At 38.8% G+C, this 26847-nt stretch overlaps 2 protein-coding genes and 1 non-coding gene across 7 annotated transcripts; 2 read left to right on the top strand and 1 right to left on the bottom strand.

The window, feature by feature from the left end:
* Nucleotides 1-457: 457 nt before the first annotated feature.
* Nucleotides 458-5742, bottom strand: ACTRT3 (actin related protein T3). Of its 3 annotated transcripts, XM_043473788.1 has the most exons (4): nt 5051-5498; nt 2960-3482; nt 2165-2411; nt 458-1586 (listed from the first exon to the last, which is right to left on the bottom strand). In XM_043473788.1, the coding sequence occupies exons 3-4, from the start codon at nt 2359-2361 to the stop codon at nt 668-670; spliced, it is 1116 nt and encodes a 371-aa protein (XP_043329723.1). In that variant the 5' UTR covers nt 2362-2411; nt 2960-3482; nt 5051-5498; the 3' UTR covers nt 458-667. The 3 variants fall into 3 exon arrangements, with proteins under 3 accessions (XP_043329723.1, XP_043329724.1, XP_043329725.1); XM_043473789.1 differs by lacking the exon at nt 5051-5498 and adding an exon at nt 5629-5742 and having other exon boundaries at nt 2165-3108; XM_043473790.1 differs by lacking the exon at nt 2960-3482 and having other exon boundaries at nt 5010-5498.
* Nucleotides 4136-4208, top strand: TRNAV-AAC. Its single transcript has one exon. It is a non-coding gene; the product is annotated as a tRNA-Val (tRNA).
* A 51-nt stretch (nt 5743-5793) lies between the features above and the next one.
* On the top strand, nt 5794-23275 carry MYNN (myoneurin). Of its 3 annotated transcripts, XR_006270393.1 has the most exons (9): nt 5794-5925; nt 6866-7162; nt 10798-11588; nt 12281-12440; nt 15975-16153; nt 17024-17107; nt 17983-18069; nt 19727-20047; nt 21869-23275. XR_006270393.1 is itself a non-coding variant. In XM_043473785.1 (8 exons), the coding sequence occupies exons 2-8, from the start codon at nt 6897-6899 to the stop codon at nt 19987-19989; spliced, it is 1830 nt and encodes a 609-aa protein (XP_043329720.1). In that variant the 5' UTR covers nt 5794-5925; nt 6866-6896; the 3' UTR covers nt 19990-23275. The 3 variants fall into 3 exon arrangements, 2 of the variants coding, with proteins under 2 accessions (XP_043329720.1, XP_043329722.1); XM_043473785.1 differs by having other exon boundaries at nt 19727-23275; XM_043473787.1 differs by lacking the exon at nt 17024-17107 and having other exon boundaries at nt 19727-23275.
* Nucleotides 23276-26847: the final 3572 nt, after the last annotated feature.

Here is a 26847-nt window from a genome sequence, read left to right as displayed (position 1 = left end):
ACTTCCATTATGCTCTTCTGAATATCTGCCCTTTTTTTTTCACCCTGCCATGCCCATCCTAATGCTACCTCATTCATGATGGCTTCCCTCTGCTATGAAATCTTCCCTCATAGAAAACTTCCTTTCATAAACTTCAACAAACTGAAAGCTATATCACTCATTTGGCACATACCATGTTGTACCACAAATTGCTCTCTCTCTCTAAAGGAAATGTGAGATCTCCAAGGTCAAGAATAATGTCTCCTCTAGCATTTAACTTGCTTCCCAGGTAGCGCTAGTGACAAAGAACTGGCCTGCCAATGCAAGCGGTATGAGACGTGGGTTCAATCCCTGGGTCGGGAAGATACCCTGGAGTGGGGCATGACAACCCACTCCAGTATTCTGGCCTGGAGAATTCCATGGACAGAGGAGCCTGGTGGGCTACAATCTATCAGGTCACGAAGAGTGAAGACACAACTGAAGTAACTTAGTATGAGCATTTAATTTGGTTCAACTCAGTAAGCATCTATTATTTGACTGCTTCTCCATTATTTCCATTATAGAAATGCAAGAGAGACATGGACATTCCAATAATTGAAATATTTTCTGTCTTCCCAGAAACATATAATATCCAAAGATTTCTGTCACATATACTCAAAACATTTTCTCCTAACCATGTTATCTGTAGTCAGAAGCATCTCTGGTGTACTATATTGGGTCCAACTTCTTTATATTCTGCAGCAGTGATCCACATGTCCTGGAAGGCAGACAGGGATGCAAGAATAGAGCCTCCCATCCACACTGATATTTTCCTTTCTGGGGGAGCAATAACCTGCACAGGGGTGTTGGCAGGTACCATCTTTGCTATATCCCTAACTAGGCGTTTATCTAAACCAGGGAAAGAGGTTGATCCCCCAGCAAGGATAATATTGGAGAAAAAAGCATTCCTCAGATCTGCATCGCATTTCATTATGCTGCTGAAGCACATCTTATCAATGCCAGGGGTCTCAAGGTGCATGAGACTTGGAGAAAAGAGGGCCTCTGGACAATGAAAGAGCTGGCTATGGAGCTTGAACCTCTTCCCATCAGGTAGTTGGTAAATCTTCTCTATACAGTCAGATTTCTTGGCCTTTTCTTCTTCAAAGTTCATTGCCACATAGCAATAGGTTTCCTTAATGTCCGTGACAATCTTTCTGTCTGAAGCACGAAGCAGCATGATGCCTTTCTCCTTCAGCAGCATCACGAGGTAGTTGGTGAGGTCAAGACCTGCCAGATCTAGCTGCTGGACACCATGAGGCAGACAGTAACCCTCAAAGATGGGTACACACTGGGTAACCCCAGCACCTGAATTCAGCACAAAGCCAGTTGTGAAGCCAGCAGCAAAGAGAGCTAGCACCCCCTGGATGGACATAAAGAAGGCAGGAACCTCCAGATGCTCAAAAAACACCTCAGTGACCCGTTGCCGATTGGCCAGTGGGTTCAGTGCTGACTCTGTAATCAAGACTGGGCCATCACAGGGCTTTAGCCTGAGGTTATCATCATAGATATGCTTCCACATGATCTCCATGTCCCCCCATGAAGTAATGAGACCACGTTCCACTGGGTAGCTGTAAGAAGAGCAATAAGATAAATGAAAGCTTTACATTTTTCCAATTTTTACTCTCTTCAAAACTGGGTTAATCCTCATATTTATTACCAGTATCCCTTTATGGGCGGTGACTGCCAGCGCCTCTAGAGATGGTAACTGCCAGCAGAAGATAGCCTAGCTACCTTCCTCTGAAATTTTTTGTTGATTTCCATCTTCTCTGCCCCTTTGGAATACCCTTTTTAATTAAAAAGAAAATAGGGAGATCTTCACATAATAGTACAGTTTTCATATCAGTTAGTTGAAAACAAATAGCCCAAATGACAAAGGTACCAGGAATTAACATTTCTAGATGAACTTGTATTTTATGAACGACAGTGTTTATACGTTTGAATATATTCGAATAGATACAAAGAGCAAGTAATGTTCACTCTGTAGGTTTGTGGTACCCTCAGAGATTTGTGCTCAAGCGTTTGTAACAACGCCGCCTGGCAGAGCCTCTCCTTACTCGCTTCTTATCCTTTCTCTAGCCTCGGCCCCTCCTCTGGGTTCTCCCGCCTTCCCCTCCACCGGGTCCTGCCCGCCGGGAGAAGGCGGTACCTGATGGAAAGCGAGTTTCTCCGCTGCTCCGCTTGGTCTCCCACGCACACTTCCTGCGCGCCCTCGACGCCCGTCAGGCCTTTGGCGCGGCCCACAATGTCCGGGTAGACAAACTGAGGCTCCCGGGACCCGGCCAGGCCCGCCTTGATCACTCCTGAGCCGTTGTCGATCACCACTGGTAGCTGGTAGTAGCTCATGCCGCCGCCGCCTCCTGTCGCCCGGCTGCTTAGACTGCCCTGGCTGCGGGCTGCGCGGGGTGCGCGAAAAGTGATGTGCGGGGTCTTAGGTCCTGGAACCCCGCGTCATAGTGGCCCTGGCACCGCCCCGCCGGGACTGAGCGGGGCTGACTAGAGGAGGGGGAGCGGGGAGCCAGGGAAGGGTTGGGGGGCGAGAGAGCCCCAGGCAGAGGACTCGATGGATGCAAGGTGCGCCCTAAAGTGCCACCTACAATTGCGTCTCACTCGCCCTGGACCACTCCTCACCCCCATGGAATCCAGGAATACCAATATCAGGAAAACCTGCCTTTCTTCCCCCAAAAGCTTAATAAAAAACGCTTCACAAAAGGCTGTCTCTAATATCTCCATGAGCTGTAAAACCTTTTATTTCTCAACATCATTAAAATGAAGTCGCTCAGTCGTGTCCGACTCTTTGCGACGCCATGGACTGTACAGGCTCCTTCATCCATGGAATTTTCCAGGCAAGGAGACTGGAGTGGGTTGCCATTTCCTTCTCCAGGGGATCTTCCCGACCCAGGGATCGAACCCGGGTTTCCCGCACTGCAGGAAGACTCTTTACCATCTACGTTCTAGTTAATAGATGTCTGTCCAGGGTCCTGCAGGAAGTTCTCAGACGCGCTCTTGAAATCGATAAAAGGTGCAGAGATTTGAACGGGGAAAGTGTAGAAGGCGGGGCACGGTTCACGCTCTGAACTTCTTGAAAGAGAACTTTGTCAATTTTTAAAAGGAGAAAGGGGGAAATGCCAGGATTTAAAGTGGGCTTAACATACTTTTATTATTATATCTATATAAAATCGGCAATACTTTGTTTCTTTCCCCGTGGTTTCTAAACAAAGTGTACTCAAAACCGAAATAGTACCATCTCACTTTAAAATTTTTTTTAGCAATCCCATCAGATTACTCCTCCAATCCCCGCCCCCGGTGTAATATGGAAGCTCACTCTCATTCCCGAAAAATTATTGATTGTTTAGGCATCAGGGTTCATCTGCCTCTTTCCAGGGTAAACGATATTACTTAAGTCATAAGAAGTTCAGGCTTAGAAAATTTATGCACGCTGTGTGGCAAAAAGTGCATCTTGATGTCTGATTAAAAAAAAAAAACCTGAATTTTGCACACCCTATAGAAGATTTTAAAACTAAGTACTGTCTAAAACTAGTACAGAAGCAAGGGAGGAAATTCAAAACTAAACTACACTTCCTTCCACGAGAGGCTGAAAGCGTTGCTTTCTCTCTAGACGCTAAGATCACGGCTGGGGAGTTTGGTGCCCCTCCTCCGCACCCCGACCCTCCGCCCGTCCGCCCCCCCACCCCCCCGCGCCCCCGCCCCTCCGCCCCTCCGCCCCTCCGCCCCTCCGCCCCTCCGCCCCTCCGCCCCTGCGTGAGCGAGGACTCCAGGATCCCAGCGAAGTCTCCTCTTCCTAGCTAGCCAAAGCCCCGAAACACACCCGAGACACTCAGCAACAAAGAAGCTAATATACTTCTTTTCCCGCAGAAGAAAGTAAACCTCAAAGAAGGACCAACTAACGGGTGCCCAGTTTCTAACCAGGGGCTTTGAAAACAATGTACGTAAATTCCAACTTTTGAAATGGTAGCACTGTTTAACTGGACATATGGTCATTTCCCCTTGGGGTTTCTTTGTTCTTTTGTTAAAAGTTACGGCTAACTTTCTGAGCTACATGCCACAACAGAACTATGGAGACCTATGAGGGAGTTTCTCAACCCCTCTCTCCAGGCAGGTTTCCGTAGTGTAGTGGTTATCACGTTCGCCTAACACGCGAAAGGTCCCCGGTTCGAAACCGGGCGGAAACAGCTTTCATTTCCCTTCCCTTTTTAACGGGAGCAAAAAGGAGCCTGTGATCCTCCTTTTCCTACCCTTTTAAAAAGTAAAATTCTGATAATTTGCACTTTTAACGTGGATGTTATTAAACAAATATTCTTATTAATGGCTTGCACGTGGAAGGAGTGTTCAAGACTCTAAACAATTGTTTTTAAATTCAACTCACAACCTGATACTGAAAAAATAATGTACAGCCTAGCAAGCGTAATTAAACGCAGGGTAAAAACTGGTAAGCCCTGTCACCTCGGCACTCTTTGTATTACAAGTCATTCGGTTTTCCATCAGTTTTCCCATTGAGATTGTTGATTTTTCTAAACGCCAGAGACCATGTTTTGCGCTCTTTCATATACTTGGTATCTGTTTGACACCTACTAGAGACTCACAGCTATCCCTGAATTAATAAATTACCGAAAAGGATTCCGACAAAAATAAATGTAATCAGAAAATTATTCTCAAAGAGAAGACGAAATCAAGAAAGAACCAGGCTCATTTTTTCCCCTTATAAACCTAACGGTTGTGGGGCTTCCCCCCGCCCCCCATAAACATGGTTCTAACCGAGAAGAATTTACAGAGAGCAAAAAAAATATGGTTGTAAAAAAAGATCTCGAGAAAAAAAAGAATAAATTCAAGTTTACAATGTTCTTTAAAATAAAGTCGTGAGTAAATTTCCCATGGTCCTGACACAACTTTTAACAAGTAAAAAAATGCAGAAGTTTTGGTTTTCTTGGATTTTTGATGTCCGCATAAAAGTACCCTAACATACCAGCACGTACCGTTTGTACGTCCTTTTAAATCACGGAGCTAACTAGCACACCTTTCCCTCACTGTGGTTGACTGCGTGCTCAGTCCTGTCTGACTTTTTCCGACCCCATGGACCGCATGTAGCCCGCCAACCTTCCCTCACTGTACAAAATCTGCATAGAATGCAAATAATTGTATTAAATGTTTTCTAGTCCACAGGCAGAACCTTTTCCGGTATAAAGCCCACTTTTCCTCAAGCGCATGCCCAGTGTGCCCTACTGCTTTGCGCCGCTTTCTTGCATCTCAGCCTTCTATCACCAGGTAAGGGTATCCTGGATACTGGGCTCCAGTTGGCTGATGCAAACAAGACTCAGTTTCTCAAGAGCTTTCTGGTAGTACCTAAAATAAAAAGGGGTGAGCAGTCTCAGCTCCAAAATTCCCATGGCCCAGAGCCAGAGTACACAAAGCAGCTGTTCCCACTCGTGGGGCCTCACGGAAGTGGAGGATAATGGGAGAAGACGAGCAACTAACTACAAGCCCCAGCATACAATGCACAATTTGGTTCCTGGAAAGAGGCCGCAAGGCAGCGCGGCTCAGCCTCCGCGCAAAACGCAGGCGGAGCGCGAGATGCTAACTGTCTAGAATGCTCACGGTGAGGACGGCAGTCGTGGCTCCGTAAGCAAGCCCTTAGTCTCCTAGCCAAGACTCTCCCGGTTTCCGGGTGCTCCTGGCATGCTAAGTAGCGAGTTCTCTTTGCACCAGCATGCTGCCCTCAGGCTGCTGTTGGACCTCCAGGGTCCTAGAGCCTGCCGCGTAGCCGCGGAACGCGCGGGACCGGATGTGACGTCACCGTGGAGGAAGCAGGGAAAGGCGGAGTGTGGCGTGGTGACGTATTTCCAAGATGGCGGAGAGAGAGTGAAGAAACTGTTCCCCCTCGGGTTTCTATAGGTGAGTTCTGTCTTTGCCCCCGGGCCGCTATTCCCGCTCTCTCCAGACCTTGGGGCATTGGAGGGCAGGCTCCGTGGAGTTCGCATTCAGGCCGGTGTGAAGGTGTTAGGGTGGAAAGCTAGGGCGAGGCAGCCCCGGTGTTGGCCTTGGCCACAGCCTCTGCCGTGGGAATTGGGGGAGTGGGAGCTGGGCGAAGGGCAGGAAGGCGGAAGTCGGGAGAGACCGGCTTTTACTGTCACTCTCCTTGCGGCCTCGAGTAGACGGAGGTGGTGGTAGAGAGGAGCGTGGCCTCCTCGGGGCGGGTGACCAGATCTTTGACAACTCTTGGCCCTGCTGGTTCTCCGCCCCCTTCGCCACCCGCGTTGCGTTTAAGCCACTGTATGCTCTGCGGAAGTTAACGGGTTTTGGAGATTTGAGAGCAATTTTACACTTAATCGAAAGGCAGAGAAGCAGTTGAGAAAAATTTTAAAGAACTCGTACCATTTCCTTTGACCATTTGTCCCAAGGAATCATTTCTTAATGGTTTGTTAATTTTTTTTTTTTTCGTAATTTACGTGTGCCTACTGAGCTTGAAACTGTGAAGGTTCAACTGATGTTCAGTTCAGTCGCTCAGTCGTGTCCGACTCTTTGCGATGTAGAAGTGTGAAATTTTGCGGTGCTTTTTTTTTTTCACTTTGTGGAAATGTTTTCACACATCGTCATTTGTTGATGTGTCCAAAGGGTTGTGTTAGTTGACCAAGATGAAATAAAAACTAGGAAGGCTTTTTATCCCTTCGGCATTTTTATCCGTATTTGCTTGGTAAGAATTTTCTGGGGGCGTAAAATGAGAACAGGCTTTGTTCTTGTTTGGATTCTATGTCTCTCTATTCACCAATGGCTTGGGAGAAAAGTTTGATGAAAACATAGTGCTACTGATTTACTCTCTCTCTTGTTTTTTTAGAACAAGGATAGAATTCGATTCCGATATCAAAATGCAGTATTCGCACCACTGTGAGCACCTTTTAGAGAGACTGAACAAACAACGGGAAGCAGGTTTTCTTTGTGACTGCACCATAGTGATTGGGGAATTCCAGTTTAAAGCTCACAGGAATGTGCTTGCCTCGTTTAGTGAATATTTTGGTGCAATCTACAGGAGCACTTCTGAGAACAATGTCTTTCTTGATCAGAGTCAGGTGAAGGCTGATGGATTTCAGAAACTGTTGGAGTTTATATACACAGGAACTTTGAATCTTGACAGGTAAGGTACATATGTTATTTCCACTTACAAAAGCTGGTCAATAGTCTTGAGCTAAAGCAGATTAGTATTTTCCCATTCAATACCTGAACTCTTAGTCTTCAAATACTGATGTGCCCAGTGTTGTTTTTAATAAAGAGGTCAATATCACTGGTTTGCAGTAAACAGACTACATTTCATAGGCACAGAAAGTACAGATGTTCGTAGGAATACAGCATGGTTTTTGACATATTTGACTTATCTACTGAAACAAAGTGTGTGTTTTGAAAAGATCGAAATAGAAATACGATGAATTTTCATTGAATTCCAATTTCCCCTTGCTTTTTGGCCTTTAGGTTCCCTCTGGTCTACTCACTCTTCATCCCCTACTTCATAAGATGTTTGGGTGGGAGGTATAGGTGGAGAAAGAAGAAAGAATCTATTGGTTTTAAAGTGCCCCCTTTTCTAGCCATAAATAGCAACATGCAGGACCTCTTCCTGATCTTGATTCAGAAAAATACAATGCTTAAGTCAGCTAGAATGCTTCTCTGAGATGTTGAATGCTGTCACTGCACTGAAAAGATGTAGGTTCTGAAGAACCTGATAAGGCAGGCATTTTGTCTTTCATTTTGATGAACTGTGTAGCTAAATTAATACTAATATGTTTACTCGTTGTTTGAGAGAAAGGCGATGGGGATAAAAGGAAAGAGAAACCCATGAAATTACTCCTGCCTTCTATTCTCCAGCTTTTTTGAAAGTGTAAACATGAATAGGTCACCATCTGACATAGCACGATCTTGCCTGTCAGTCTCTATGTTTCTTGGATCAATATACATCCTCTCTAGGCCTCAGTTTCTCCACATGAAAAAATGAGATGATAATAACTACATGGGTTGTTACTGTGAAGATTTAGGATTTACTATCTCCTAGTGAACATTAGTTTCCTTCCTTTATTTCTTTTCTATCCTACTCTCCAAATCCTTTGAATCCACATTTATTGGAGAAAAATTAAGGAAAAAATCAAAAAAGGAAACATCTGAAATTCTGCCACCCACGGATAATCACTCTTAACACTTTGATAAATATTCTTTCGTTGTTTTCCAGATGATCTCTATAGATACATACGTGTACACATTAAACAAAATCCTTCCCTCTCTTTACATTGCAGCTTATCATGAAAATATATTTCTCTGAAAAGCTGGAGTCAGGATTTTCCTTAATCCTATTAAAAAGGAAGCATTCATGCTGTTTGGAATTACTTTTAAATTTTGATGTAATGAAATTTTTCTGTCAGTTATGTATAAGTTGCTTAAAGGAACAGCAGTGTCACAGATAAATGTCACATGATATTATTTAAGTTTCCTGAATATTTGGCTGTACAGTGCCTTTGATCTAAAAATTTAGAAGGTGTAATATAAAATAAACAATCACAAAACCAGTGAATTTTGGTTGATCTTTAATTTAGTGATTTCCCTTTCTCAGTTAACTTTGCCAGAACAATCTTGAATTGATTTGCACACACTGAAGGGCACCTTACTTTGAGCCTTCATGCAGAGGACCGGTGTGAAGAAGAGCCAGATGTTTGGTTCAGCCTTTTTTGATACACATCTTTCCTGGAAAGCTGGGGAGTTAATTGTTTGAGCCCAGCCATAAATATAAGAGAAGATGTATACCAAAAATAGAAAGTCTGTACAACTTATTAAGAAAACAGAATAATAAAGAATTAAGTGGACTCAGGAGCTAGTTTCCTTGCTCAGATCTTAGTTCTAATGCTCTGTAATCTTGGACGAGTTACTTCTTTGAACCTCTGATCCTTTGTATGTAAAATGGCAATTACAATTACTCATATAAAGCAGTTAGCCATATATCTGGCATAGGTAATTAAATGACTTTCAGTGACTGTTCAAAAAGTGAAAGCAAGTTTGCAAACACTTTTAACTTCATGCTTATAAACAAAAGCAAATCAGTTACTGGCATAAACAAATGGTTGATTTTCTTACCTGTAACTGAGCTTATAGGCTATCAATGAAATAGGTAAATAATTTGTATGAATTACAGTTTCAGTTCTGAACAATTCATGTGTGATTCAGTACTAGTTTGTAGTGGTCTTAAAGGTTATCTGACCTAGTATTGTGGTTCATTTACTAAGAACAATTGTAATTTGAGACCTTGGTATAATAAGTGATAGAATAAATGTGGGTTTCATTCTAATAGTGTCTCTCACTTATTGTAATTTAATAGTAGACTGTGTAACAAAAATCAATTAAAAAAATGCTTAAGAAACAATGTTTTTACAGACTAAGTGGTATATACATGCAAAGAAATTCATATGGAAGACTAATAAGATTGTATTTATTTGGGGGGCATTCGTTCTGTACCTTTGCAAACAGAAAGTTAACTTGATTACAAGGATCATTCCTTATTTGTTCCAAAATTATAGCCAAAGGCCATAAGAATGGAGTAAGTAATGTATTCTTAGCTAAGGAAGTCAGTTTGCAAACAGATGATTGTTGAAAAGTTTGTTTGTAGTATATTTAGGAATTTGGGATGGATTTTCCCAGAATAAAATGTTCACTAAAACTGGTGATTAGGTTTCCAGACTAGTCTATAAATCTACTTAATTTTTTCTGGGGAAAATGACAAATAGGAAGGTTAGTAGAGGGTGTATTTATATGTGTGTAAGTATATATTCATTCTCAAATAATTAAAAGGGCGTGGTTTTGGTATTAATACCAACTCAGCTCTCTGACTTTACAACTAAGAAAATTGAAGCCCCCAAAGATGCTGACTTACCCTAATTAAGTCAGCTAGTAGTCCAGAGCCATTGCTAACATAATTGAACAACCAGCCTTCCCCTGCATTGTAAACTTCTGTAGGGCAGAGACTATTTGATATGTGTTAATATCCCTCTGAGTACCACACATGGTAGATGCTCAGTAAATATTGATTTGCATGTTGAACATTCAAATTGAACGTTAAATTTTTCTACATAACTCTAATACGACAAGTTCTCCAGCTAATTTGTGTTGAATATCAAACACAAAAAAGCTGGGAAGGTTTCTAGAGAGCTGAGTGCTTTCTAAAACCTTGTTCCTTCAGCTGTGATCCATGGACCAGCAGCATTGGCATCACCAGGGAGTGTGTTAGAAATGCAGATGCTTGGGCCCCAAAACAGACCTACTGAATCTGAATCTACATTTAACAAATCCCTGGGTAATTGAAATGCACAGGAAGTTTTAAGAAATACTGTTCAAGTTCCTCATAGGGGAGCAGAGGAAGATAATAGTTTTTCAAGACTCTTCTTAATTACAAATAAAAGTTGGTTGCTAACTGAAGAGGCCCCAGGATAAATGGGAGGAGGCAGTAGGTTGCCAACAACTATTTTTGTGTTCCAAGTGTTTTTTTAACAAGTAGAGATATTAACATTTTGTTTTTCCATGGTTGTACATGTGAATGATCCGTTACTTTTTATCTTTTCAAATTCTGTAAAACTGAATATTTTCTCCTAAACATTCTGAGTGAATAAATTTGTTCTGTTAATCATTTTTCATCATTCTACTTCATTAGGTCTTTAAAAGACAGAAATATTTGTGTAGTTGTGTTTCAAAAACGTTTTTTCTTTGATCAGAACATTGTCATTTAGCCTTGTTTCCTTACAGTTGGAATGTTAAAGAAATCCATCAGGCTGCTGACTATCTCAAAGTGGAAGAGGTGGTCACTAAATGTAAAATAAAGATGGAAGATTTTGCTTTTATTGCTAATCCCTCTTCTACAGAGATATCTAGTATTACTGGAAACATTGAATTGAATCAACAGACTTGTCTCCTGACCCTGCGAGATTATAACAGTCGGGAGAAATCAGAGGTGTCTACAGATTTAGTTCAGGCAAATCCTAAACAAGGAGCTTTAGCAAAGAAGTCATCTCAAACTAAAAAGAAGAAGAAGGCCTTCAATTCCCAGAAAACAGGGCAGAATAAAACAGTGCAATATCCCAGTGACATTTTAGAGAATTCGTCTGTTGAATTATTTCTCGATGCAAATAAGTTGTCCACGCCTATAATAGAACAAGTTGCACAAAGAAGTAATTCAGAACTTGAGTTGACATCAGTTGTGGAAAATACTTTCCCAGCACAAGATATTGTGCAGACTGTTACAGTGAAACGGAAACGTGGAAAATCACAGCCAAACTGTGCTCTGAAAGAACACTCTATGTCTAATATAGCCAGTGTCAAGAACTCTTATGAACTGGAAAGCTCTGGGGAAGAGCTGGATCAGAGGTATTCCAAGGCCAGACCAATGTGTAACACATGTGGGAAAGTGTTCTCAGAAGCCAGCAGCTTGAGAAGGCACATGAGAATACATAAAGGAGTCAAACCTTATGTCTGCCACTTGTGTGGAAAGGCATTTACCCAGTGTAACCAGCTGAAAACTCATGTAAGAACTCATACAGGTAAGACTGTGGGAAGTATAGTTGTCTTTATATTGTGGCTGAAGTGTTTTTATAGGCATTAATATATAGTGTTGACTATATATGTCCAAAATTTAGTATACACTTAAATTTGTAAAAATATTGAGCATGTTAGACTTGAAAATACCTTTGTAATCGTGACCAAATATTTAATGGCTCTTTGTTTTGTTGTAATTGGTACTCTGAAGTCCCAGTGCGTGAACCATTTTTCCTCACACTTAAAATAAGCATAAACTTAGTTCTAGCTTGCTAACTGTTTAACAGACAATATATTAAAACTGATAAAAAGTAATTACAACTCAGGCTGATTCTCAGATTTTGCCAAGATATCTCACTACCTGCTTCCTTAGACTTTGTCAACTTCTGAACGTAAATTATATGTACATTCCTCCCTCAACTTTTATTAGTACACTAGATTTGTACTTTTCAGAAGCATTATATATTTCTCTCATCACCTTTCACTTATGAAATAAGAAACACTAATTTCTTTTAACTCTATTGGTGTTTTCAATAATCAATCTGGAAAAAGATCCTATATGTTTGTTTACTTATAGCAGATAATATTTTCTGAATACTGAAACTAATACTGTTGAACTCTTTTGAAAGCTTGTATGACTTAAGCAACTAAAACAATATTTCCTTCTAAATGTAAATTTTACTTACTTTTCTTTTAGGTGAGAAGCCATACAAATGTGAATTGTGTGATAAAGGATTTGCTCAGAAATGCCAGCTAGTCTTCCATAGTCGCATGCATCATGGTGAGGAAAAACCCTATAAATGTGATGTATGCAATTTACAATTTGCAACTTCTAGCAATCTCAAGATTCATGCAAGGTAAAAATAAAAGCAAAAAAAAGACATTTGATCTTTTAAGTCTGTCATTCACTGTAGCCTTAAATAGACTATTATATGAGAATTTAGGACAGTAGAGTTCTAATTATAGTACCATTACACAATATTATTAGCACAGTGAAGGAACCAGAAGGGAGCCATAATGCCTGAAGGGGAATAAGTAAGGGAGAGAAATAAGGTCTGAATGGTGTTAAGGTGTTGAGAAGGTAAAGGTTTTGTAGGCCATTATGAAGCTTTTATGTTTGAGAATGAGAAATAAGTGATGTGAACTTACTTGCATTGTAAGATCACTATGGATGCTTTGTTAGCAAAAGATTGTAGGATTGCAAGAGGGAAGCACAGTTACCAGTTAGGAAGCTATAGATAAATCCCGAGTGAGAGGGATGATGGTTCAGGTCAGCAAGGTAGTAGTGGGAGAGATAAGCGGTAGTCAGATTCCGCATGTACTTTAAAGGTATAGCAAACAATTCTCTGCACATTTGGATGTGGGGTATAAAAAAGTAGAATTAAGAACGATACGTAGGTTTTGAGCTTTATCATATGAAAAGATGGAATTACCATTAACTGAAATGGGAATTTGTGGATAGAGCAGTTTAAGTAGGAGTGTTTGAGTTTAGGAGTAGAATTTTGATCATGTTAAATTTGAGATGACTATTAGATACCTGAATGGAAATGTGTAAGAGATGGCTCAGTCTGGAAGTCAGGGGACTGGTTTGAGCTGAAGACATAAATTCGGTGGAGAAGGAGATGGCAAACCCACTACAGTACTTTTGCCTGGAAAATCCCATGGACAGAGGAGCCTAGTAGGCTACAGTCCATGGGGTTTCGAAGAGTCAGACACGACTGAGTGACTTCACTTTCACTTTTCACTTTCATGCATTGGAGAAGGAAATGGCAACCCACTCCAATATTCTTGCCTGGAGAATCCCAGGGACAGAGGATCCTGGTGGGCTGCCGTCTATGGAGTCGCACAGAGTCGGACACGACTGAAGCGACACAGCAGCAGCAGCATAAATTTGGAGTCATTGGCATGTAGGTAGTATTTAAAGTCATAATGTTAGAGATGAGATCACCAGGAGACTGAAGATGGACAGAAAAGAGATCAAAGGATGGAGTCATGAGGCACACTAACTTTGAGTTCTGAGAGATAGGCAAGAACCAGCTGAAGTGACTAGGAAGGAACAGCAAAAATAGGGGCAAACAGGAATGTTGGGCAGTCTTGGAATCCAGGTGGAGGAAATGATTTCGGAAGGGAGCCGTCTTTGTGTCAAATTCTGATGATAGGGAGATGAGGACTGAGAATTGACTATTGGATTTGGCAAAGTAAAAGGTTAGCAGTGGTTTTGAGGAAAGCAGTGTTAGCAGAGACTAGTGGGGAAGAAATGAAAGTAGAATTCTTGGAGACTCAGGATCTTACTAAAAGGAGAGGAGAAAAATAGAGGAACAAGTAGGGTCAGGGTCTTTTTTGTTGTTTTTTTTAAGATGGGAGATGTATCAGCATATTTGTATTCTATAATCCAGAGGGGGAGGGGAATTGATGATACAGGATGGAAGAAATTTCAGGATTGAACCTGGAGTAGGCAAGGGGGATAGTGTCTCAAGTAAACAAATAGGAAGAACTACCGTTCTTGTATTAGAGTGAAGAAAAGCAAACTCTGTAGATACAGATGCCTATAGGTGGAGGTTTGTGGTGGTAGAAATTTTCTTTTGATTGCTAAAATTTTTCTTAGCAAAACAGGAAGCAAGGACATCAGCTGAGAGTGAGGATGGGTGCTGAAGGTTTAGGGAAAGCGAATGGACAAGCAAAAATAATTGCCAAGTATGTGGGCATACTTGACTACCATATATTGCTGATGGGAAAACTTTGAACTAATCTCAGAACTAATGTTTTCATAACAACTGAAACATTTATTCTTGACATTATACATTGAAACTGTTGATTTTATTTTTAAAATTTTTTTAAACTTTTTATTTTGTATTGGAATAGAGCCAATAAACAATACTGTGATACTTTCAGGTGAACAGGGAAGAGACTTAGCCATACATATACATCTATCCATTCTCCCCTAAACTCCCCTCCCATCCAGGCTGCCACGTAACATTGAGCAGAGTTCCATGCACTATACAGTAGGTCCTTTTTGTTTATCCATTTTCAGTATAGTAGTGTGTATGTGCCCATCCCAAACTCCCTAACTATTCCTTCCCATCCTCTCCCCCACCCCCCTCCACGCGACCAAAAGTTCTTTCTCTAAGTGTGTTGAGCCTCTTTCTGTTTTGTATGTGAGTTCATTTATATCATTTCTTTTTAGACTCCACATATAAGGGGTTTCATTTATTTCTCCTTTTCTGTCTGACTGACTTCAGTCTGTGTGAAAGTCTCTAGGTCCAATCTTGTTGCTGCAAAAGGCATTATTTCATTCTGTTTGATGGCTGAGTAATATTCTGTTGTATAAAAGTATCCCATCTTTATCCATTCCTCTGTAGCTGGACATTTAGGTTGCTTTCATGTCTTGGCTATTGTAAACAGTGCTGCAGTGAACATTGGGGTGCATGTATCCTTTTGGATCTTGTTTTTCTCTGGATGTATGCCCAGGAGTGGTTTGCAGGGACATGGTAGCTATGTTTTTAGTTTTTTAAGGAACCTCCATACTGTTCTCCATAGTGGCTGTACCAGTTTACATTGCCACCAACAGTGCAGGAGGGTTGCCTTCTCTCCACACCCCCTCTTCAGCATTTGTTTATGGATTTTTTGATGATAAGACATTCTGGCTGGTGTGATGTGATATGTTGTATAGGTCTTTTCGTGTCTTAGTTTTGATTTCCATTTCTCTAATAATTAGTGATATTGAACATCTTTTCATGTGCTTCTTGGCCATCTGTATGTCTTTGGAGAGATGTCTGTTTAGGTCTTCTGCCCATTTGTTGATTGGGTTGTTTTGATGCTGTTAGGCATCATGTGAGCTGTTGGTTTGGAGACTAATCCCTTGTTGGTCACATCATTTGCAAACATTTTCTCTCAACCTGTGGGTTGTCTTTTTGTTCTGTTTATTGTTTCCTTTGCTGTGCCAAAGGTTTTACATTTAAGCGGGTCCCATTTGTTTATTTTTGTGCTTATTTCCATTATTCTGGGAGGCAGATCGAAAAAGATATTGCTGAGATTTATGTCAGAGTGTTCTGCCTGTGTTTTCCTCTAGGAATTTTATAGTGTCTGGTCTCACATTTAGGTCTTTAATCCATTTCTTTTTTTTAATGTCACTGTTCAGTTTTCCAGCACCATTTGTTGAAGAGACTGTCTTTCCAACATTGTGTAGTCTTGCCTCCTTTGTCACAGACTAATTGATCATAGGTGTGTGGGTTTATTTCTGGGGAAAACTGTTGATTTAAAATACATATTCTGGATCTGTTCAGATGAAACAAAATGCTTCATGAAAAATTGTACAAAAAAGTTTGCTATGTAGCATGATCCTCAGGTTGTTTTACTTGCCATCATATATCTCTGTAATTATTTACTAATAGGAAGCATAGTGGAGAGAAGCCATATGTCTGTGATAGGTGTGGACAGCGATTTGCCCAAGCCAGCACACTGACCTACCATGTTCGAAGGCATACAGGAGAAAAGCCTTATGTGTGTGATACCTGTGGGAAGGCATTTGCTGTCTCTAGTTCTCTTATCACTCATTCTCGGAAACATACAGGTAAGGATGTGACACAGAGATTGCTTAAAACAAGGACAGTTGTAATAAAAGAATAAGGGAAATCAAGCCTTTACAGAAAGTAGGGTACAAGCTTCTGTGTTTGTGCTTCTTGAAGCTTTTTATGTTTCTGATTTTCACATAAGTATTAGATGTAAAAACAGACTGATTTTCTAGAATAATACACAGTGGGTGAAAATTTTTTTATCATGTAACTTATGTACATGAAAATCAAGTAATTTTAACAGTAAGTAAGTTTGAGTTAAGACATTTTTTATGGCGTTAGAGAAACTCCTTAGCCTCTTGAAGCTTCATTTCCCTGGAATAAAGCTGTAAAGTTAAGGGGTTGGGATGAGTTTGGATAGAACATCAATTTAGTAACTTCCTAGGACTTTTTCTACAAAATATTCTAAGATTTGTAAATTAAATAGATACTTAAAACCCAAAGTATCAATTTTTAAGCAAAATCTGTTGTTCAAAGATTTTCATTTTTTTGTAGGTAATTTTTTAATAGATCTTGCTAAGTGATTTTAATTCCCCTTTAGTAATCTTGTAGATAACAAGAATTGAAATATGGATTGATGAATTTTCATGTTTTTAACTTTATAAAAATCAGACTTGCCCATTTTTAGTCTACTGGAAGGATATTTGGAGAAAGTTTTATTATATGAAAAAGTATCAGGTTATATGAACAGTGTAAAATAATTAGTAATGTTCATTTAAGTTGGATCACACTGAAAATACCTCTAAAATACAATATAAAGAGGTCTTAATTTAAATAATACTTGAGAACAGCTTACTATAGATTATTGTAATTGATAAATATTATATTGGTATAGTACACCACTTCGCTATCTTTTATTTTCCATCTAGGTGAAAAACCATACATATGTGGTATTTGTGGGAAAAGTTTTATTTCCTCAGGAGAGCTCAACAAACACTTTCGATCCCATACAGGTCTGTGTTTAGGGAGAACGTATTATTTTTTGTTCTCTCTAATTTCTTTTTATGTAAACATTGACTTTAAACCATTATGGACTATATGGTATCTAGTCATACTCTAGCTATAGCTATATTTTAATGTATGAGTATCAGTTTTTATTTGTTTATTTTTTTGTTGTTTGGAGTATGGATTAAATTGGGTCAAAAATTATGTAGATTTTCTAATTTCCAGGTAATCAGTAGTTTTTAAATGATTTGGATACAATTGCACAGATATGCCAAATAATGAAAAGGGATAGGTAATACTAAGTATCAGATTTTCTTATGAAACAATATTCAGTATGCAAGTTTTAGGGATATATTCCAACAATGACATGGTAATTCTAAAAGGTAGTGTATAGATAGTATGAAGAAAATATTAAATGTTCAAGGTTTTTTAAAACAAAGGAAAAGACCACTTTGAAAATGTACTGTTCTTTATGTTTCTAAAAGTTATTCCTCATAATAGAAAGGATTTTCTAATTTATAAGCTACCTGAAAGTAGAAACCATAATCGTGCGTTTTTTTTCCCTTCAGCTACATATCTTAGCCAGAGTCTGGCATGTAATTGGCACTCACTAAATGTCTGATAGAGTTAATTTTTTAGTTTGAGGTTTCTGTTAGTGAAAATGCTTGATTTTTTCCTTGAAATAGGGAAGCTTTGCATAAAGGAAACGAGTGCCTATGTATGGAAGTTTTTATTTCACTATGTTAGAGCCAAGAGATTAAAATGGTGATTTGAAAGAAATTAAGTAATATAATAATGTTAGTACTGTGTTTATGAACGTTGATATTTTTGCCTTAGCAGTTTCTGGAATACTGAGGCTTTGATTTTTTAACTTATTTTTCAGGAGAAAGACCATTTATCTGCGAATTATGTGGAAATTCTTACACAGATATTAAAAATTTAAAGAAGCACAAAACAAAAGTACATTCTGGTAAATGTTCGTGTTTTTTAAAAACTTGGAGCTCTCATACTTGTGCTACTCCTTAAAATATTGAGATACACGTTGTAACAGTTTAAATTAGATATGTATTTTTTAAAACAAGGTGTACCCATATGAGGAAGGTAGCTTTGTAATGTGTAGGTGAGTTCACTGTTTCTTTCCATATTGACCTTGTAATAAACATTGCTTTAAAATATTTTCTCCTTTAAAACCTGATATATGAACAATTTCAAGAATGAAAGAATACATAAACAACTGTATGTCACTCTTTCCCATACTAGACTCTGGGTTACCTGGGGTTTATTGTAGTTATGCAGAGAAAGGAGCATCATGAACACTAGTCCAAAAATTGTAGGAGAGTAAATAGGGAAACTGATATGCCCAAATTGTCATAATACGTGAAGTGGAAAACCATACTACAGAATTTTTAGTCTGTTGCTTAAAAATGAATCCTTGAAAAAGTTTCAACGTGCTTACTATTCTTTTATGCCTAGAAACAAAATTAGTCTTCCTCACTGTGTAGAGATGATAGTAAGTTTTTGGTAGTAAACATAAACATCATAAAGATTAAGGTAGTAACATCTGAAAACTTAAGTGAGTCCTAAATTCGAAGAGCATTTATTAAGTACCTCTAAAGTGCACATAACCATTCAGATACTAGGAAAGTGTAGTCCTAGTCCTCAAAGAGCTTACAGTCTAGTGTGGGAAACCAGAAACCTAAATACATAACTATGATTACAAGACAAAATGTAGGATATGGTAAAGACATAAGAGTACTGAAGAAGAGATTAAGTCTTTCTGACATGAGTATTGGGAAGGCTTAATTCTAGAGAACCTGAAACATGGAGGATGGAAATGGGAAAGGAAATGTTCATCCAGGCAGAGAGAACATTGTGAAGAGAGGCGCTGCAACAAGAGACTGCAGGTTGTATTCTTGACTGGCTGAACTGAAGAACAGTTTGGCAAAAATAGAGTTATAACTTTACAAAAGTATGCAAGTTTGTCTAATGAGGGTAGTGAGATTGAAATCATGTTAGTACTTCTGGAGTGACAAGAGCATGGGAAAGCTAGTGGAAATTTTGAAGAGAAAAGTGTGTCTTTAGTCATCAGGGTAATTAATCCCTTGAGTAATGCAGAATTTCTTTTGAAAATAAATGAAAGTGCCATACTTCTGAACTTGAACTCACAGAATGATATGAATTACTAATAACATTCAGTGAATTAAAAAGAGTACTTACCTGTGTAGCACTATAAGGTACTTGGAAGTAGAGAAGTATAATTAGACATTTGCTCTAAGGAATATATAGTCTGTTGAGCATTCAAGACATACCTAAGTAGGATGTTACATAGCATTAAGATAGATAGCTAGGTGTCACAAGGTGGTATATGGAGTACTGACAAATGAGTGATTAAGAAACAGCTTACCCTGGTCTGGAGCAATGAAGTCCATTTTTATAATGGAGTTGATGCATGAACCTAGTCTTGATGCCCATAAAGGGTTTGTGCAGGTAATGAGAAGGGCAAATCAGCAAAAGAGAAACAGTGTGACTAAAGGTGGGGTTAGAATGGGAATGGTAAGTAGATGAGTCTTCCTCAGGGTTTTTGTTTTGTTTTTAAAGATAGTGATTTTTTTTCCCTTCTCCTTCAGGTGCAGATAAAATTCTAGATTCCAGTATAGAAGATCATCCCTTGAGTGAACAAGACTCCATACAAAAAAGTCCTCTGTCAGAAACTTTGGATGTGAAACCTTCTGATATGACTTTACCACTAACTCTTCCACTTGGGACTGAGGACCACCACCTGCTACTGCCTGTCACAGATAACCAGTCTCCTACGTCAGATACATTGCTGAGGTCGACCGTGAACGGGTATTCGGAACCACAGTTGATTTTTTTACAACAGCTGTATTGACTTTGTGAGGAATATGGAATTGCTAAGACGTCTCTGGTAGTAAACATAAACATCTCTGGTAAGGTGCACATATTCACATTAAATTGACCATTCATTTGAGTTGTGACCATTATTTTCATTCACTGAAGTAAAAGCACCTGCTGCTGCGTCATGGCTGCAATGCTTGTGTTGGTGTTTGGCTTTTATGTCTAGGTTATACACCGCTTTTAAAGGAGTGAATTATACTGCAGTAGCACTATTTGGGGTGAATAAGTATAACTTTGCTTTAGAGTTGCCTTAATTCCATTTCTGTTTTTCATTTCAGAATTGACTTTCATTTACTGAAGTGAAATCTATCAGTTTATGATTGAGTTTTGACCTGTAGAATATGTTTATTTTCTTCTCAAAATTTAAATAATCCATAATAGTATCAGCCCATGACAGTGCTGTTAGCAAGCTTCATAGACCAGTATATAAACTATGAAAGTCACTCAGTCATGTCTGACTCTTAAGCAAATTCTCCAGGCCAGAATACTGCTTTCCCTTCTCCAGGGGATCTTCCCAGCCCAGAGATTGAACCCAGGTCTCCCACATTGCAGGTGGATTCTTTTCCAACTGAGCCACAAGGGAAGACTTTCACATATAAACTGTGAGGGGGGAAATTCATATTTCTACTAGACAAATTGAGGTACTGAATAAGATTTGTGCTATTTCTCCACTGAAGTAACTTTTAGTTACTTTGAAGTAACTATTAATCCACTGAAGGTAACTTTTCTAATGAAACAAAAAGTGCTTCTCTTAAAAACTAGAAAACTAGATATAAATTTTGTTGTGTAGAACTCAGAATTCTGGAGAAAACCAGTGGTCAGTACTTTTTTTATTTGAATTCTGAGACTACATTTTCAAAATGAATTTTAGATAGCTATTTGGTGTTTTTATCTTATTAAAAGCAGTTTCAAATTTGATGCAGATTGTTTTAATAAGTTTCTAGATAATTGGAGATGAGGGAAATATACTGAGTTTTGAAAATTTTTGATAAGCTTCTCTTAATACCTCTTATGCACTTTTTAAAAAATAAAATCCTAAAGAATTTTCTAAATAGAAACTTAGTGCATAGTATAAAACACTTGACTTCTGAATTTGGTACGTTATATTCATAAATAGTTAAAAAATTAACTTCAGTTATAAGTAGACATTTGCGTTATCAGAAAGCTAGTTTATTAAACATTTTATATTTGAGTTTTTTATAAGTTTCAAGTTTGAAATTTTTATAGATTAAACCATAACAGTTGGTGGTGGCTGTAGTTTCACAGTAGTCCTTTTCCTTTCTAATGAACTTAGAAAATTCAAATTTATTCTGATACTTAACTACCACTTGCCCCTTCCATTTTCCCCACGTATTGATTTAATCTCACTGCCTAGTCTTTGGACATTAAATTTTTAGTTCCACAAAGTCTGTTCCTATACTGCTGATCAAACACCATGATGACCTTATTTCCTATTTCTGCCATGCATTAGTTATGGCTCATTTGTTTTCTGCTTTTAAACTACACCTGTAATAAAATTAATGTATTTTCTATTGGTATTGATTTCTTTAATTGTATTTTCTCTGGGGTCTTAGTCATAGGAACCAACCAGAAGACTTAATAAAACTAAATTCTTGTAAACTGTGTACAGATCATCACCATTTCACAGCACAGTCAGCATTTTCACAATAGCCACCAGTGAGATTGACTTAGAGTTTGAAATACTGCCTTTGTACAATGTACATCAAACTTAGTATTTAATTTATCTAAGAAATCTAATTATTCATATGTATTAATTTAATATACAGGGTTTAAATACAATTTATAAAGTTATAAAAATGTTCAACTAATCTATTCTGGCTTAAATTCAATAGGAATTTATTGGAATGTGAAGAAATTAAAGAAAATTAAGACTCAGCCTTTTTAAGAAGTCTGCTGAAATGGAGAGGCTATATTTAATTCACATCTTCATTAATCCAAGCATCTAATGAACAAAATTTCTTTTTAAAAACTGCTACAGTGATGTCATAATTCTGTAAGGGTAGTAGTTAGCAGATTTCCTCTAACATGATGGTAATTAGTATTTTGTCTTTACATAAATTAGCCTTTCAATTTATTATTTTTAGGATTAAAGGATTGGAGTGGCTAAGGTTGATTTATTGTGTTTTTCTTCATCACATTATCTGCTTCTTAGCTAAAATAATTTTATTTTAAATTGCCATGGCATGACGCTCTTCCAGAATGACTTGTAAAGAAAGTTTGAGTTTTTGTCTTGTCATTCTTCTTCTAATGCTGTATTATTGTCATATGCATATATTTTAGTTGTATCTGCTATCATTGTAACACTCATAATCATCAGTTAAGTTCATCTTTAAATATATTTGTTACAGTGCAGTGTTTTGGGAAAGGTCTATTTCTAAATTATGTAAGTATTACTAAGTTTTTTGAAAGTCTTTTTAGAATGCTGAAGATCTTACTAAGAAATTATTTTCTAAATTAATTTTGTTTGGTATTTGTATTAGATAATTCCTTCTGTATTGTTAGATTTTAGGCTTTTTAAAAAGAAACCATAGATTATATATAAAGGATTTTTTGCTGGTATTTGTTTTACGTTTCATTTCATAGAATGATTTTGATAGACAGATTTTAGAAAAGTCTTTTATTTTTTTCCAGAAGAAAAGGTCCTGTCAGTTCTGTTGCAACAGTAGTTTGTCACTTTTCTGTATGTTTCATGTCTACAGAAATTGTACAAATGATAGTTGAAACGTGCTTATATAAAGACAGTTCATCTACATGTACTCATTTTTTAAAATATCCTAGCACGATTAACATTTGATACACATCAAAAATATTTTAAAAACAGTGGTGTCCAAGCCCCACTACACCTTGGGCCCTTTGAATCAGTCTCCAGAACATGCTAGAAAAGCTCCATAGGTGCTCTTAATGCATACCAAACATAGAAAATGATTATCCTAATCACTTCTTGGTGTTCTTCCTTTCGGCTCTTGATATGTGGTATGTAAGCAGTATCGTGGTTTTTTTTTTTTTGGCTGCACCCTTCAACTTATGGGATCTTAGTTCTGTGACTAAGGATTGAACCTGGGCCCTCGGCAGTGAAAGTGTGGAGTCCTAACTGCTGGACTGCTAGGGAAGTTCCTATGTTGTCTCTTGATAAATGAAGCTCTTAATATGACTTTCCACTTTTTACTCAGATTTTGGATCTTCGGAATTTGGCTAGAAATACCACCAAATAAATTGTATTTTAATGCCACTTCTGTAAATTCTATGTTTTTACTCATTAGTTATGAGCATTATTGATAGTTATCACAGCATTTCTTGAGACAGTGATATGATTTACTTAACCTGTCCTTTGCAACCCCCACCCCACTTCATTCAGCAGAGGTGTGATGTATTTGCTTAATGGAGTTGGATAATTATCATGTAAACATAGTAGTCATTCAGAAATAGGGTATTTATTTTCAAGAAGTATATACTGAAATAAACACCATGCATATGAATCAGGTATTTGAATGAAAATATCTGGCTATTACTTGAAATGCTAGAAAATTATTGAAATCAGAATTACATAAAGCCATAAAGATGAACAAGATGGTTTCCTCTTTTAAGTTTACAGTCAAATGGGAAAGACAGGCCTGAATGCCAAGTGTTACAACAGAGGAAGGCAGGAAAGGAAATGTCAAGCAGTCAGTGGAAGTTGAATGGACAGAGAAAGAGCTGTTGCTTTCCTGGATAGGCAGGCAGGAGGAGGTGGCTATTGGGAGGGATTTGTTGACAGTTGACTGAGGTAGGGGAATGGAGAGAAAATCTGAAAAGTGTTGGCAGAGATAGGAATCATTAAACACATCTAGCACTATACCTCTACCACCTTCTCTGCCTTTCACTTGCGCTGGGAGAATGGGATTAGATAGCCAGGTTTATACTCCAGGATCTCACACCCTCAACTATAGTTGAATGCTAAAGGGCAGGGAGTAGATGGCCACGTTTGTAACATGCTTGGGATTCCATGCTTGTGATTCCATGCTTGTGATCACAGCTGATAGAACACCTTACCAGGAAGAAGTTGGGCTAAGAAGTTCTTAGCCCAAACGAACTACTTCAGACACTTGGTTTACATGTACATAAAAAAGATCATTTAGATCTGGTCCATAGTCAGTGAAGCAAGCCAGAAATCTAAAGGAAATGGTGAAGAAGCAGAGAAAGCTGATCTATATAATAAAGCAAGGGGATGAAGTAGGTTTGCAGAACCAAATGACCATGACCCTGTGAGAAACCAAAGTGGCCTGGGACTTTGCAGTCACACTCGAGGTGGCATAGCTATGTTTCGTTTTCTTGTGCATGAGTGCCCATGATTTTTGCCTATTAAATCCTTACAGTAAATCCCCGTTTTCTTTTTTTGGCTATGCTGCGCAGCTTGTGGGATCTTAGTTCCCCAGTCATGGATTGAACTTGCAAATTCCATGAATCCCCGTTTTCTTAAGCAGGCTTGAGCCAGTTTCTCTTCCTGCATCCCCAATTTAGTAACCTAAGTTTTGATCCTTAGTGACTGAGTAGATGGTAATGCTATTAATTATGATAGGGAGATAAGATGGAGGTTTATGGAAGAAAAGACTTTTTATCTGTTGGATTTGGTTGGCGGTGAGACACCTATGTGAAAATGTCTAGCGGTGGTTGGAAATGGGGACTGAAACCCAGTTGAGGGTAAAGCTAGAGATACAGATACAGCATAAGGCTAATAATTATTGTGACAAGTGATTTAGGCAACCGTGGGAGATGGTATAGAAGAACAAAAGATGACAGAATCATGGGGGAATATACATTCTTAAGAATGAGCAAAAGACAGGACAGGAGATGGAAATTGATAACAGGAAGAAAACTAGGGTGGTACAGATTTCACGAAGACGAAAGTGGCTCTGTACTGATCACAGAGAAAGGATTCCAGTCAAAGACAACAGTGGGTTGGGTAACTGGAGCATGATGATCCTTTGAGAAAAGCAGCTGCAGTAATATCAGTGGGTAGAAGCCAGGTGGATACATTTTGAGTAGATGTAAGGACTTTTCAAACTACTTAGTTTGAAAAGCAGAGTGAGTACAGCAAACAATCATTTTATCAAATATCTGAAAAGTATAAACCACTTTATTGCTTTCAAACTTGAAACACTGATAAGTGATGAGCATAATAGTCTGCAGCACTGTAATAGTAACATAATAGACTTATATTACACAGTGTTAAAGGATGACTGCTAAGAAGGAAATGGAAGAAAATGTTTGACATGCATATGGTTGCAAATTTACTCATTACAATTCAGATGTGCAGAAGAAGTAAGAGTTTTCCTACAGAACTTAACATGTTTGTCCCCTTAAGCTCCCACCCAGTGGGAAGTCTGGAAAAAAATTAAAAACCTAGTCTGATATAAAGAAGACAGCTTATATCTTAAGGGAGTGCTTAAACATTTTAAAACTTGTCTTATCTCTACCCTTTGTCTTCTCTCTAAAATGGTGTCCACCTATGTGGAGGAGAGGAGGCTTATATGACCAAGGGGCATGAGGGAAGACACTGTTCTTTTCCATTTTCTGGACATCCTGCTGGCCTCTGATGCAGTAGGTAGCAGCTCATAAAATATGTGATCAGGTTTTTTCCTAGCCTGGTCAGAGCCCAGTACTTCTTGGCAGACCTGGCTTCACTTTAGTTCTCTTGGATGTTAAAAAAGAGAGCCCTGAGACTTCTGCATAAATGCCTCGAACAGTCCTGTTTGGTTGCAGGGTTAGTACATGACACCCCACTGTAGGCTCCTGATAAGCCTACTTTCTTCACGTTCACCTATTTGCTTCCCACTCAGCTACCTTGTGAGTCTCCCCTTGGGAGAATATTGGAACTTGTGGGTCCCCTTCATAGCACAGAGGAACAGAGTAGCCTGGGAAAGTAAACTGCATCACAAAGGTTTACTTTGATGTGACTGTGTCCTAGCCTGGGAGAATCTCTTTCAGAATCCTATTGACACCCCTACTACCCAGCATATTATGGACTATTTCAAAACAAAAGCTGAATGGATTACTGCTACATTAAACAACATGAATGAATTGCACTCCACCTGTATACAGGTCAGGAAGCAATAGTTAGAACTGGACATGGAACAACAGACTGGTTCCAAATAGGAAAAGGAGTACATCAAGGCTGTCTATTGTCACCCTGCTTATTTAACTTATATGCAGAGTGCCTCACGAGAAACACTGGGCTGGAGGAAGCACAAGCTGGAATCAAGATTGCCGGGAGAAATATCAATAACCTCAGATATGCAGATGACACCACCCTATGGCAGAAAGTGAAGAAGAACTAAAGAGCCTCTTGATGAAAGTGAAAGAGGAGAGTGAAAAAGTTGGCTTAAAGCTCAACATTCAGAAAACCAAGATCATGGCATCCAGTCCCATCACTTCATGGCAAATAGATGGGGAAACAGTGTCAGACTTTATTTTTCTGGGCTCCAAAATCACTGGAGATGGTGATTGCAGCCATGAAATGAAAAGATGCTTACTCTCCTTGGAAGGAAAGTTATGACCAACCTAGATAGCACATTAAAAAGCAGAGACATTACTTTGCCAACAAAGGTCTGTCTAGTCAAGGCTATGGTTTTTCCAGTAGTCATGTATGGATGTGAGAGGTGGACTATAAAGAAAGCTGAGTGCAGAATTGATACTTTTGAACTGTGGTGTTGGAGAAGACTCTTGAGAGTCCCTTGGACTTCAAGGAGATCCAACCAGTCCATCCTAAGGGAGATCAGTCCTGGGTGTTCATTGGAAGGACTGATGTTGAGGCTGAAACTCCGGTACTTTGGCC

This window comes from Cervus canadensis, chromosome 7, assembly GCF_019320065.1.
Source record: "Cervus canadensis isolate Bull #8, Minnesota chromosome 7, ASM1932006v1, whole genome shotgun sequence".
Lineage (NCBI taxonomy): Eukaryota > Metazoa > Chordata > Mammalia > Artiodactyla > Cervidae > Cervus > Cervus canadensis.
This window is presented reverse-complemented; position numbering and strand designations above follow the sequence as displayed.